This window comes from Phalacrocorax carbo, chromosome 3 (genome assembly GCF_963921805.1).
Source record: "Phalacrocorax carbo chromosome 3, bPhaCar2.1, whole genome shotgun sequence".
NCBI lineage: Eukaryota > Metazoa > Chordata > Aves > Suliformes > Phalacrocoracidae > Phalacrocorax > Phalacrocorax carbo.
In genome coordinates, this window is record NC_087515.1 from 74,173,636 (window position 1) to 74,187,728 (window position 14,093).

Below are 14,093 nucleotides of genomic sequence, written 5' to 3' on the forward strand. Positions count from 1 at the left end.
AACTACTTCCTACTTCAGTCTGAAATCGGTTCTATTTAGTGATTACACGAGTTTCAACTGGCCTCAAACACCTTTTATACAAATGAAAATTTACTTCCATACCTATGTTTTGCAGGTATTTAAAAGGAGTATAAATGTGTCAAATTGAAAAGCGCTTTTGAAATTGCAAACAAATCTTTTACCATTTTAGCACTTAAGCTATGCAGGAAGATGTGATACTGAGACATAAAAAGTTTGATTCAAAACTTACACACAATAAAAAGGGGAGAGAAATGGAGAAAGAAAATAAATGTTATGACCATCTAATCGTTGATACAAAACCCCAAAAAAGAGTTGACAACCAGGTGTGGAGTAGGAAGGCACAGAACAGTGCTGTTGGCAGTAAACCTTGTTAACCTGTCATTCACTAAGAATATTAAGAAATCTAACCTACACAGTTAAGAGAATATAAACCCATGCATAGGTAGGTAGATCAACTCCTGGCTGTTCCCTTGCTGTAATTATGAACTAGTTCCCGGCTAGGAAACCAAACCGTTGCTCTGTAATTAAAGAAAAGAAGAAAATTCCTAAACTGAGATGTGAAGTAGAAACTGAAGCTATTTCAAGAACAGAAATCCTGCGTTTGCTTCTTTTATGAAACACCTAAAGCTGTAGTTTCTAAAACAAAGTATGCTTGCTGAAAACTCTGGCAACCGCTGACTGCAGCTGCCAGGTTTATCTCCATGGCAGATGCCTGGAAGCCTTAAAAGCTCCTTCTTGGGGTTCTGGACTGCCTAATGCAGAACCGAGATTTGTTCTCTGGTTTCCAGAATCTACGAGCTGCATAACTTGTGTTTTCTGGTGCCTGAGATCTTCCACTCCCATAATACCTGGCTGAAAACAGTGCACCGCTGCAACCTCTTATGAACAGGCAAAAGGACAGTCAGGGCCTGAGAAATGCCAGCCTGTGTTTCCTTGGGAGCGTACCAAAACCAGGATGTTTTCACTTAGCATTTCTGTTTCGATAATTGGGCATTTTCAAAAAAAAAAAAAAGTATTTTGCAAGATAACTCCTAACCACTTCTATTGTGAGCAGCCTTTTAATGAGAAAAAAAAAATAAAAATCCCAAGCTATATGCCCTGAAAACAACCTACAAAACTTGACATTTGTGATGAGCTAGTGTCTGAAATAAAATTATTGATATTGAGGCTTTCATTGCAACTTCTTCCAAATGAATGCCACCCCTTTTACACTCTTTTTTGATGTCTCCAAAACAGTGAGTATTCATGTTTCACTATTCATGCTTTGCAACTAATGAATCTATTGCAAGATAACACTGCGAAAGCAAGAGATATCCTTTTAACAATGCAGTACTTTCAGAAACCTGCCATATCTGTGCTGTGTTGTTAAAGATCTACTGTCAGACTATGCAATATTTTTGTGGGAGTAATTTCATTTTCCAGCTTCTACTCTTTTTTGTCATTTTACTTCATAGCTTTTTTTATTGTACAGTATCTTGCAGCCTCGAAGGGTGAGCAGCTGTGGTCCCTTCTGTCACAGGAATATACATTCCAGTGTGACCAAAGATGCACCTAGCGCCTTTCCACCTGAAGGTAGCTCTTCAAATATAGACACCTAACTATTTTCTAATTTATTATTATTTGGAGGAGGAAATTCAACTAACTAAATTTAAAGAAATGTGAAAAATAATCTTTTAAAATGCCACTCAGATGAAAGGCACGCAGACAGTACAGCTTCATGGGAACAGAATTGTTGAAAGCGAGTCCCACTGTAAGAAATATAGTACTCTGGAAAAGAAAGGGGAACATACGCATAGGTTTCTACACATTACCAATGGCACAAAGAATTAACTAGTAATTTGATTTATCCTCATCCTTTATCAAAGGCTTAGAAGCCTTCACCGGAATAAAGGCCCTGTGAGATTAAATTCTATTCAAACAGAGTCTATGAGTCAAGCAGCTTGCATATCCAATTTAATCAGGAAAATATCCTAAAGTATACAACTGAGGAAGTAATAATGTAAAAAATAGTTGTTTAGCCTGCACTGCCTGCTCTACTAGAAATAATGATGCACCACTGACATCACCACTGTCAAAGTTTAAAATACGTGTCAGTCTCCTAACAGGTGCAAGCAAAGAAAAGGATCTTACTGACTTCAGCTTATATTTGCAGGTAAGTTTTAAAAAAAAAGTGAGAACATCATTTGAAGTATTTTCTCAGCTTGGTCAGATGATTGGGAAAAGTCTCTCAGGTGTTTATGGATGGTTGCCAAGTAAAAATCTAACTAATAAACAAACAATCCTCCCCCAAACCAAACCAATTCTACCTCCTGCTCCCAAACCACAGACATCATACCCATCCTTCGCTAACAATGAAAAGGACTGTGTGAAGCATATGGAGTCACAATAAGGCATGGTCTTTATCTCCACAGCCATGAAACTGTGAATTTTTAAAAAATATTATTCCCTGAGTGGCAGACTTCCCTAATTAAGGTAAATGGACTGAAGCCCACTGAAGCCAGCAGAAAAGCTCATACTGGCTTCAGCAATTTGGATCAGGGCAGTAAAGTACATGCTTTTAATGGAGGCTCTTAATTCTTCTCCTTTGCTTCCAGAAGAAGAAAGAGCCATTCCCCATAAGGGCCAAATTTTCATCTAAGTGCAGTCTATGTAAATCCCGAATTCATGGGCATTGCTTAGGATCTGTGCTGGCAAAAATGAAACTGGAACCTATTGCCCCCAACTTGTAATCTCTCTTCTCCATTAGGTTAAAACCACTCTCTTATGGTTTGTGTCTTGAGGTAGTGGGAAGGCTGTCATCTGCTCCCTTCCGTTGGAGGGAATTAGCATTGAAAAGTCATTTTCAGAAGCATCAGCAAGCAAGGTTTCAGCTAGCATAATTTCAGATGTCTAGTGCTTTGAGTATCATGTTCTTCTGTGTAGCCAAGTCCTTTGTCACAGATACTCGCCATGATTCTAAATCAAGATATACAAGTTCCTTGATTTATTATTAAATATATGCATTTTCTTCATTTTGAAATTGCTACTATATCCAGAAATTCTGAATTTTTATAGTTGCATCTTGGATAAAATAATGAATGAATTTGCCAAGGCAGAATATAATTGATTGTGCTTGGCTTGCTAAGTAATGGTATAATATAGTATGACTCGACCTGCTGGTGCAGAACACAATCAGTATGCATGCTCTAGCTGGTGGAAAACATAAAATAAACTGCTTAGATTATTTAGTGAGAACCCAATTTGCTTAGAATGACTAAAGAACAACATACGGCTTGCAAATGAAAGGTATGAACTTTAAAAATTCACGTAAAAATAAAGCTAAGGCTGAGACTCAATGTAAAAAAGAACACCTCCTAACCTAAAAAATAACTGAAGCTATACATAAGTTCCAAACCTGTACACCTGGAGAGCTGGCCCTGAATCCCCCAGCGCCACTGGTGTCAGCGTATCCATGACAAAGAGTGGCTATTGCAGTCTCTGACAGGGCAAGGACAGTCCTGTTACTCAGAACATTGCATTTCCTCCATACTATGCCTAGACATCCCTCTGCACAGCATATCTCACATTTGTATCACATCTTGTTTGGTTCCCAAGCTGTTTACCGTCGTGTAAACCTGTTAGCAACCTGTTAGGTTTTAGGACTCTGATGGCCTTTGTTTTTCAAAGCAGGAATATTGGCAGTGGCCAATATTCAGCTACCAAAGAGGCCAGAAACCTTTTCCCATCCGCTGCAATATTTGGAATCAATTATTGATTACAGAAGAACTAAAAGGAGAGCTTTTATTTTGGGGATGCAGATAATTTTAAGAATGATGCGCTACAATCTAGTAATCTCAAATTGAAAGTCATAAATCATTATATTTTAATGCAATAACACCTTGAACAATTACCATCTTGAATTACAACTATGTCACCAGAGTTGTGTCAAGTTGACCTGCTTTATTTCTAGCTTCCGCAGGCCTGGGAACTGTTCAACACACTACAATGATATGTGCATATGGGGTAAGAATATAAATGCAGCTGTTTATAAACTGTCCCGCGTGTCATGATGTTGCAAGTCTGTATTATTAAAAAATGAAATGCTAACAACTCAAAACACTTCAAGCACGACCTTCCCCTCAGTTTTGTTTCAGAGGCTCTAAAGCCCAGTTACACTATTTTCCTGCATTTTCCATGGATTTTCATAAATTTACTGCTCTAGGTGCAATAAACCTGTCTGGTGATAAAAGTAGCAGCACAGGGAAAAAATCATAACTGTTTCTTGAAAGCCTCATGAAATTATATTCTGCAAGGGGCACTAAATTGCTCAGTTGCTCCTAATTCAGCATAAAACCATTTGCTTCCCAGTGAAGTGGGGCTTCGCCCATTGGCCAGTGGAGCAATACGTGGAATGAGATGTGTATCTGAAGGAGACGTACAGCTGGGCTGGGAAAGAAACAGCATTTTAGAAGCTAGAAAACAAACAAGAGTACACAGTCTTAGGAGGGGAATTAATTTAGATCCTTTAATGTTAACATATTAGACTTCATTGTTGAGTGCAAGTTGCACATTTCACAGTTCTAATTCCTCATATAAAACAACACCTGATAGTAAACCAGAAAGAAAAGGAGGAGGTGGTCTGACCAAGGATAAAAACATGGTAACTAAAGAAGTAACCAGATAATTAACTGGGCTTTTAAATCTAGTTGTTCTGTGAATATAGCCTCTCTTTTCAAATTTCCTCTGCAACGTAAGTTTGAAGGGCACGAAAGGAGACACTGACAGCTCAGGAAGTTAACACTACATTTCAGGTAAAGGCCGTTCCACAAAGTCCTGACAAAGGTCCTCTCCCTGTCAGCACTTCAGCTGGGAAGAACAAAGAAGAGACACACATGAGTTACATGGATTGCAGGATGAGTGCAAACCACAGAGGAAAAGCAGTGATGAAAAAAGTAAATACAATCTTACTATTTAGGAGGTAACATGTTTCCTGAAGAAACCGAGAGACAAGAGCATTGTACCATATGCTAGAGGGATCCTTCCTGCTTCTCAAGTTGAAGGGACTATCTCAGGAAGGATGAAATACAACTAGATGAGGTGCAGAGAAGGACAGAGAGGTGCTCAGGTGAACAGGTGAGAGTGTGGCTTGCTCTGACTAGTGAACTTGGGCCTGAGAGAGGATATGGTTGCTCTATTGATACACCAATGGAGCAGAATGCCAAGGAGACGGGGGCACTCTTCATGCTAAGGGATACTCTTGGCAGAACAAGTGGATCAAAACTGGCCACAAGTAAATTTATTCTGGAAATACGGTTTCTAACTTTTGGAGCAGTGATGTTCTGAAGCAGTATCCCAAAGAGAGCAGAGGAGGTGAAAGACCTAAATAGGCTGAAGTAAGAGTTTGATAAGAGTTTTTGAACAAGATTGCGTGATACGGTTAACCATAGGAGAATGAGATTTTCAGTTTTCTAATCAGACGAATAAGGCGCAGAGGGGACCACCAGCTACTTCAGAGGTGGAACTCAACTCTCCTGTCAGGACAGACGATGAGACCTGGCTTTCAACCAGGAAACTTTTCAGTTCTGAGCCTTCTCCTCCTGATCACTTTTTTCATTATGGATCTTAAAGGGGGCTGAACCTTTGAACTTTCACTGTCTCGTTCAGATTCATTTAGGTACCCTTAGCATCACAAAATCTGGTTTGCATTGGTTAGCTACTCAGTATTTGAAGGCTTTCATTTGCCTAACACTTCTCTGGTCCACCATTTTGGTTACCAAGTAACCTCCCTCTTATGCATAAATGATGGTACAAAGCCTATGGCACCCTGATGCCACTTTCATATGACGGACACTGTGAAGGATACTTGTGAATAATGAAGTGCCATTCCCTGCAACTGGAGACCAAACGTGTGCCTCTGCAATACAGTCTTGCAAATATTAGAGGACCTGAGAGACAAAAGTTTAATTTCAACACAGATCTGCTGCACATTTTGGCATTTATACTAACAGGCAAGCCATTGGTTTGGCTGACAAGAAAGGTATAATTCATGGACAATTACGAGTAATAAATTCAGAATCAGCATGAATGAAACAACCTCGTTACCAGGCAAAAAATTTCCATGGGATTTTTGGAAGAGTCCTTCCCTTCATGCTGCCACCCTGGGTCTGGTCACAGCAGTTAAAAGTGAACTCTGATAAGTAAAATGAAATAAGTAAAATGAAATAAGTAATACAGTTGCTGGTGAACAGGTACACAAATATTAAAACTTGTAATAACCAGACCAAATGAGCTCTCTTTAAGAACTGGAAATCATAAAATAAAACTGGTTTTTGTGTGGGAAGCCTGAAGTACATATAAAAAAACCCCTTTTGCTGTGTACATCTAGCAAAGCTTGGAGACTTCTTTTGTTACTTTGTTCTGCATTGTTATTTCTTCAGGCTTACAGCTATTACCCAAATATATATCTCATTTCTACATACCTTGTAGTGGAAGAGGAATAATCCACAGAAGAGACTGTATAGGTCAGCTGTGAGCAGGGAGAGGTTGACGGCAGTAGCACTGGTTTTCTTTATGACCACTGGCATAAAGCTGTAGAGGCCAAACATACAGGCACTAAAGCCAACATACAGCAAACCTGCAGAAGAGAAACAAGACGCAAAGTGAACTTCCATAGCCTGCAGAAACCACTTGTGTTGGGAGGAAGAAGGCTGTGTTTTTAGAGAAGGATGAAGAACGATTTTCAAAAAAAACATGGGTTCAAATTATTAAGATGCACATATATATACAGATTAAGAGCATCATTCTAAATATATACGAAAACCAGTAAAAACCATACCTACCCAGCAGTTGACACAAGGTCTGCTCTCTGTGGTCCCCATAATAGCAGTGCTGTTTTAAATTGGTGTCTTATATTACTAGTGAATACCTCATGTCCATAAATTAGGATGAAACGATGCATTTGGACACATCAAATCCAGTCTCTTAAGGAGCTGAATGTCACCAACACCAACTGAGTTCACCTGAGTTGGGTGGAGCAGACAATATTTTCTGGGAACGGACCCAAAAAATGAATGCAAAAGTATTTGCAGAGGAGTTAATAAGCCAATGGATGAATGCATAAGGACAGCACTCAAGTGACAGAGGTCGTAGTCCTATTTTGCCACCAAACCTGATAAATAACTTCACAGTTTTGTGCTTCCGTTCCTCTACCACTTTTTGTTTGCATTCCTTACTAAAACTTTCCAGAGCTAGGACTATTTCTTGATACATGTTTACAGAGTGCCTCACACAAATTAGATTGTTAGACACTAATATAATAAAAATACAGTAAAGTAAAAACCTAACTTAATTAAAAAACCTAAATAACTTACTGGGAAAGAATTCATTACTTCAGTTATTACTTGATAAATCCCAAGGCACATTAATCAATATGAAGATAAAAAAACAGCAAACACTACACTCATCTGCTCTCATGCAAATGATATTTCTTAGGCCACAGAATTTCTTAGGCTGCAGAATTCCCAGCAGATATTTGCACGAGCCTAAATTTAGACTAACGCTAGCTCTTCAGAGCATGTTGTTATTGACTAAAAGTTGCAGAAAATCTGATTGCCAAAGTCCTGAAAGGAAATAGAAGGGGTGGGGTGGGGTGGGGAAGCCCATATGATTTGTATCTGCTTGTGGATCCACTTAGTTAAAAACTCTTTAGGAAAGCTAGCTAAAGGACAAAATCAGCTGTGATAGTTTGAGTCCCTTAGAAGCATCTGAACTGAAGTGTACCTTCATCTGAAACAAATATTGCAGTCACAAAATGTCAGTGTCTGTATATCAATTGTTATGGCATGATAACAAATTTGAATTTATATTCAGAATATGGATAATCATGGTAAGAACTGCTTTTAATAACAGGTAGCAAACTTTTAACGTTGCATTGTATATGGGTAACAATGGAATCAGTCTTTGGCAGTGCTTGAAAGAGTTGCTTTATGCAAACTCTGCAACTCCTCAGTAGCAGGCAAACGACTGCATCAAATGGAGCATAGTTTTGATCAATGAGAAATTGTTTGCATACATGAGCATTAAGTCAGCTTTTCTTCCAGGCTTAATCAAGAGCAGGTCAGGTGCAAAAGCCATTCTGGACACAAAGTCAGCATTCTTAAAGTACAGCCTGCAAACTACCAGCTGGTCCACCGAGCCCCTGCTAGTCAGTCTGGATTTAACACACATATTCAGGTGCTTGCTGGGTTATGCTCTCAACTAACAGTATAATTTTATGGTTCTGCCTTGGTGTTCATATTCTTTGGCAGCCAACTACATGCACTTCACAGGCTGCTTTTCCAAAGGGCATTTCAGTTCCAATGAAAAATTGCTTAAACTGTAACTGTCCTATCAGGGGTGAATGTAAAGCAGCGTTGCATTTACATCTTAAAAATACATGTAATACCCACCAGCTGAATGGCATTTAGCGGTGACAATAAGCAAACTGGAAATAACATCATATGGTTTTCAGACATTGCTTCTTGGAGGGCCAATTTTCAGACCAAAAATACATTTTAAGTAAAAGGTTTGGAGCCTCAGCAGCTTGGGTACCCCTGCAGTGCTAACAGCAGCCTTGGGAATCACCACTAGTGCTGCAGTCCCAGGTGCTGGGACTAGCCAGGCACAGAGTCACCAGCACAAACTGCCAGTAGCAGGCACTAGAAGGAAGCAACCTGGTAGGTTAGGAGGTGCTTTTGTAATGATCTGCTGACCAGCTGTTCTGTGTTAAACCCTGAAAAGCTCATAATTCATAACTGTCTATTTTCTGATACGCTGGCATTGTCCTGAACTGAAGGCTTCATCTGCAGGAAGGCAGCTGTGGGTGGGATTCTTTACACCTAACTCTGGACACATACTGAGGGTTGGTGGTCAATGAAGAGATTGGGAAATTGTAGGGTGCAGATTGTCAATGTCTTTCAGACACCAGCTAGTATGATTTCTGTCATGCCTGTTTATTCTTGCTGCTGATAAAGGGAGTCTATCTAAGTAAATGAGATGTCGATGTCCCGGATATCTAAAGTTGGTGGAAGGAATCCCGTCTTGTCTTTCAGTGCTCACCCTGATGGTTAAGGTCACCAGTTTCGCCTGTTCAGGTGTTTTGCCTGTTCGGGTGCGAATGCCTCATAAGTGTCTGAACTGGGCACTTAGGATCATAGGATCGTGGGATGATTCAGGTTGGAAAGGAGCTCAGAAGTCCCTAGTTCCAACCCTGCTCCAACCAGGCTCAGCCATGAGATCAGACTAGGTTGCTCAGGACTTTGTCCAGCCTGGTCTTGAAACCTCTGAGGATGGAGACAACCTCTCTAGGCAACCTGCTCCACTGCCTGCCTGTCCTCAGTGTGAAGAAGATTTTCTTTTTATCCAGTCTGAATCTCGCATTTCCACTTCTGCCTGTTGTCCATCATCCTCCTGCCATGCACCACTGTGAAAACCTTGGCTCTGTCCTTTTGATAACCTCCTTGTAGCTAACTCCCTGAAGCCTTCTCTTCTGCAGGCTGAACAAGCCCTAATCCCTCAGTATCTCCTCACTTGTTTTAAGACTGGGTATCTTCACACAGATGGCCAGGATCTGGCCACAGGGACTGCTCTAAAGTAGCCCAAGTACCAGCAAGATTAATAAGCCTTGGGAACTTCTGTTTTAGATCCTGAGCATGCTGGTTGAATGTTGTGTGTTTTAACCTTCACATTTTTACTCCAAAACCTATTGTTTCATTGGGATGAAATGGAATCACTTACGATTTTTCATGCTGTTTTCTTGGAACAAAGACCATTCAGAAATATTCAAACCCCCTGTAACACTGAACACTTCCCTGGAGATCCAAACTGGATTTTCTCTTAAATAAAACTGATGTTAATTTATTTGTTATTATCTCATATATCACTCTACAAAACATGTCATGGTCTCATATGAAACCACTCAGTCAGAACAGTATAATCATTCTCCTTTCAGTCAGGTTGTCAACAAGTATTAATACTTAAACCTTCAAGGATTCAAACAGAGCTGCACTGATTTATGCTAAGTGTGAAGATGATGCTATGTATCAGGGGAATTTGCAAAATTAAAACCGGGAGGACCACAGCCTGTTTTAAACATGATAGACATAACAGATTGGCTTTAGATCTTTATATTCCAAAATAATTTGTATTTTACATCAGTTGAAAGGTAGTTCATCCATTCTTAATAGCACAATTATGGCAGATGGCAACAGGCCACCTTGAGTTATTTATTAGGTTGCCTGCTGTGACTTTATCACTATCATTCAGAAGGCTGATGATTTAACTCTGCTGGACTGCAAGTTTGAGTCTGTCGCAGTGGATAACTATTCAGGACAAGGCTGTGAACACCCTGACATAGATTTGTCAATCACTACTTGACAACCTTGTATCACTGCCAATCCAATGGAAAGCACACTGAGTGTAGCAGAAGCCAGGGAAGAACACAAAACTGCACATAACCGTCACCCTTTAATCCATGTTCAACTGCACCGCATTTCCAATTATTGCTCTAACAAAACAAGTATGTATCTATAATGCTCTTGCTAAGATGATCTCCTCCTTATGAAGCGTGGGGACTCTTCAGAATTAGTGACTAACTTTCAATGATGTTTTCATGGCATCACAGACCAAGTAAGACTTTATTTTAATAGCACATTTCACTGATATTGAGTTACAACAGAACTCCCATAGAAGTATATATGACATTTACATGAGTGGTAGATTAAGTCAATGACCATTGCCAGTTCCATCAGTACCAGATTAATTATGTCTCTGAGCTCCTTATCATGAAGTATAAACAAACACTGATGCAATTATGCTAATTACCTCAGATTAAAGAAGGCCAATACACTTATAGTACGCAGTTGAGAGTATTTCTCCATGGATACTTTAAACTGATTTGTCATTTAGTTTTACAGTTCAACCACCAACTCTCCAAGACTTCTAGGTGCCGTGTTTTGTCAAAGATAGAGTTTTTATTAAGGTTTATAATGATGAGAGGATACTGTGAACTCAGTTTAAAAGAAAAAAACAGTGTATTCCATAACTTGTATCCCCTGTCCTCAGGGACTCTCCACACAATCAGTTGCCTTTGCACACTTCTGAGCTGTCATTTTGATGTTCATCCTGGAACTAGGTAACAAGCTATTGTCAGGGGATTGCCAAAGCTTGAACCCCCTGCTAGGTATATCAGCTCTATACTATTAGTATTCTTTTATTTCTTCTATTGCCATAAATAGTAAAAGAGTGATTATAGGGACTCAAATGTTGATTTGCCTTTAAAGCAAATAATTTGTTGGGCTAATTAGAAGGGAGTCTTAGATCATAAACTCAGCTTCTAAACTGAAATGGGAACATGCAATCCACTGTGTAGCAAAACACCATAAGAGCTTCATTGTGCACAATGTTACCTAAACTTGTCTAAAAGAAGCATCTGCTATATTCCACCAAGACTACTTGGAAAGCAATAAACCATTTGCATACAGAAATGCTCCCCTTGGAAATGAGTTTATGGGTCTATAATATGCGCTGCAAGTATTTTTCTATTTTTTTTGTTAGATTCCATTTTCTTTGTCATTCATTGAAAAGGTTCGGCTCTTAATGACCACCTCATTTATTTGTCCCAGTGTTGCATTGAATCTCAGAACTGGAACCCCATTATTGTTTCACTTCATGGCTGTCTGAATAATTATCTTATGGCATTCATATGCTTAACCTAATGGTGCAAGGAAGACATAATATGGCAATGGAAGAACAGATCATTTAAGAAAGGTTATGAGGCATGTGGTTCAACCTTTGGCAGTAACTGGCAGAAAAGTCACAAACATTGGCTCATGTGAAACTTTGTGCCTCCCTCCCCAAACATTGCTTGTCTCCACGCCTCCTTCAGCAACTATCTTCAATGAGGTGAAGAGTTTTCTTACCTATTTGCCAATCCCAGGGAACTTTCAACAGCTCTTTGTGTTCCATGATTGCACTATAAGAGAAGAGAAGGCAAAATTTGATGGAAGAGAACAGAAGTTAAATTACTTCCACTCATTCAATTCAAATGCTGGACAAAACAACATAAATAACCTTATAACAAAAAATCTCTGTAGGAACCAAATGCAATCAGACTTTGCTAATCCACTCTGGCATTATCCCTGTGCCCATGTATCTGAAAGATCTTCAGGGCAGTAATCAGACGTGATAGCATACAATTTGTACTGGTTTATTTCCAGCCCTCTATATACCTGCCCAAAGTGCCCATCCCCCTATATGTTCAATCCTCTTGTATTATTCTGACTTAATATTCTGAAAGCTTTCGAACTTTAATGATTAATAATTTATCTGTATGAGTTATTCACCCTTCAGAGTGGCCCTGCAGTGTCAAATAGATATCACAGGCTGGCTTTGCAGAGAATACTGTCATTTGTTACACACTGAGAAAGATCAAATAGTCACAGCTATGAAAGTCAGGAAACGAAGCAAAGGATGGCCCAAGCTGTGAAAGTCCACTTTCAACATCTTCTAAGTCTTGCATTGTACATTAATATCAAAATCCCAGATCCAGAAAATTCTAACAAGGCAGCTCTTCCAAATCCAGGCACATAGACCCTTGGAGATTAGGTATCTCACAAGCTAGGTCTTCACTCAGCTAACTGCTTTCTCTGATCTGTGATTTGCAGCTAATTCCTGCTGTGCAGAACTCTGCATGCTGTCTGGACACTATTTTAAACAGGTATAAAACACAGAATTATATAGATTGAAAAACAAAGTACCTAGTACAAAAAGTGGTATATGGAAGACCAAGTCTAATAGTAAAACTGCAGGCACTCAGTGCCTTCGAGATTAATCTGGTCTAGAGACTTGCATCCTGGAAATTCTAATTTGCTTGCTGCTGATGTGTGGCAAATCTAATACTGTGTATAGAATAATAAGATAACTTTGTCTGCAAAATAACTAAATTATAAGTGTCTTTGCATGCATAGGCATATGCTTCTTTTATCAGCAAGTCCTGAAGAATGTAAAACTTCAACATCTCTTGTTCTGGCAAACAAATTTTGATACAACTTAAATGTAAGAACATTGCTTTCCTACTATGACTATCCAATACAAAAGGAGTTTAAAACAATATGCTATGTACTGTGATGCATTATGATCTGTGAAACAAAGAGGGGTGAGAGCAACTTTGCCAGAAATTGTCATTTAGTGATGCCAGATTCACTGAAGAATTGGAACCACAATGATCTCTAAAGGTTGTAGTGATTGGAGGAGGTCCCTGATGACTGAAAAGAGACAAATGCAACATCTGGTTTCAAAAAGAGAAAAAAACCTACAGCCTGGCCAGCCTTATGGTAACCTTCACGAAGATTATGGAGCAAATCTTCCCAGAAACCATTTGCAGGAAATGAAGAAGAGATGACTGGAAGCAGCCAGCACAGACTTCTCAAGAGCAAACCATATTGACCAAACTGACTGCCTGCCATGGTGAGATGACTGGCTCGGTAAATAAAGGAGAGGGAATGGATGAGAGGATGAAGTGTAACCTATCTTGACTTCAGCAAAGTTTCCAACATGATTCCTTGAAAGGTCCTTAGAGACTGAAGAGGTATGGACTGGATGGGTGGACTACCCACAATGTCGTATGAAGAAAAGGGCCACGAGAAACCTTGTGAAGTTCAAGAAAAACAAATACGAATGCCTGCACCTGGGGTGGAATAACCCTGTGCAATAGTACAGCCTGGGAACTGACTGGATAGAAAGCTGACTTTTAGAAATAAACCTTGGACACCTAGTGGACATCAGCCTGAATATGAGTCACCAATGTGTCCTTGGAGTAGAGAAGGTCAACAGTATCCTGGGCTGTGTTAGTAAGAGTCTGGCCAGTGAGCTGAAGGACGTGATTTGTGAGACAGCAGCTGGAGTACTGTATCCAATTTTGGGCTGCCCAGAATAAGACAGATATTGCCAAATTGGAGGGAGTACAGTGGAGCTCCATCACAATGGTCAGGCAGCTGGAGCACATGATGTAAGAGGAGATGCTGAAACAGCAAGGTTTGTTCAGTGAGAAGAAGAGA

At 39.6% G+C, this 14,093-nt stretch overlaps 1 protein-coding gene across 1 annotated transcript in view; it reads right to left on the reverse strand.

Annotated features, from left to right (window-relative positions):
- Window positions 1-14,093, reverse strand: part of SLC35F1 (solute carrier family 35 member F1) — a 250,559-nt gene that overhangs the window by 17,180 nt on the left and 219,286 nt on the right. The window contains exons 6-7 of the mRNA XM_064447402.1: window positions 11,958-12,010; window positions 6,480-6,634 (exon numbers count right to left, since the gene is read on the reverse strand). Coding sequence (XP_064303472.1) covers window positions 6,480-6,634; window positions 11,958-12,010 — 208 coding nt within the window. The remainder of the gene's footprint in view (window positions 1-6,479; window positions 6,635-11,957; window positions 12,011-14,093) is intronic.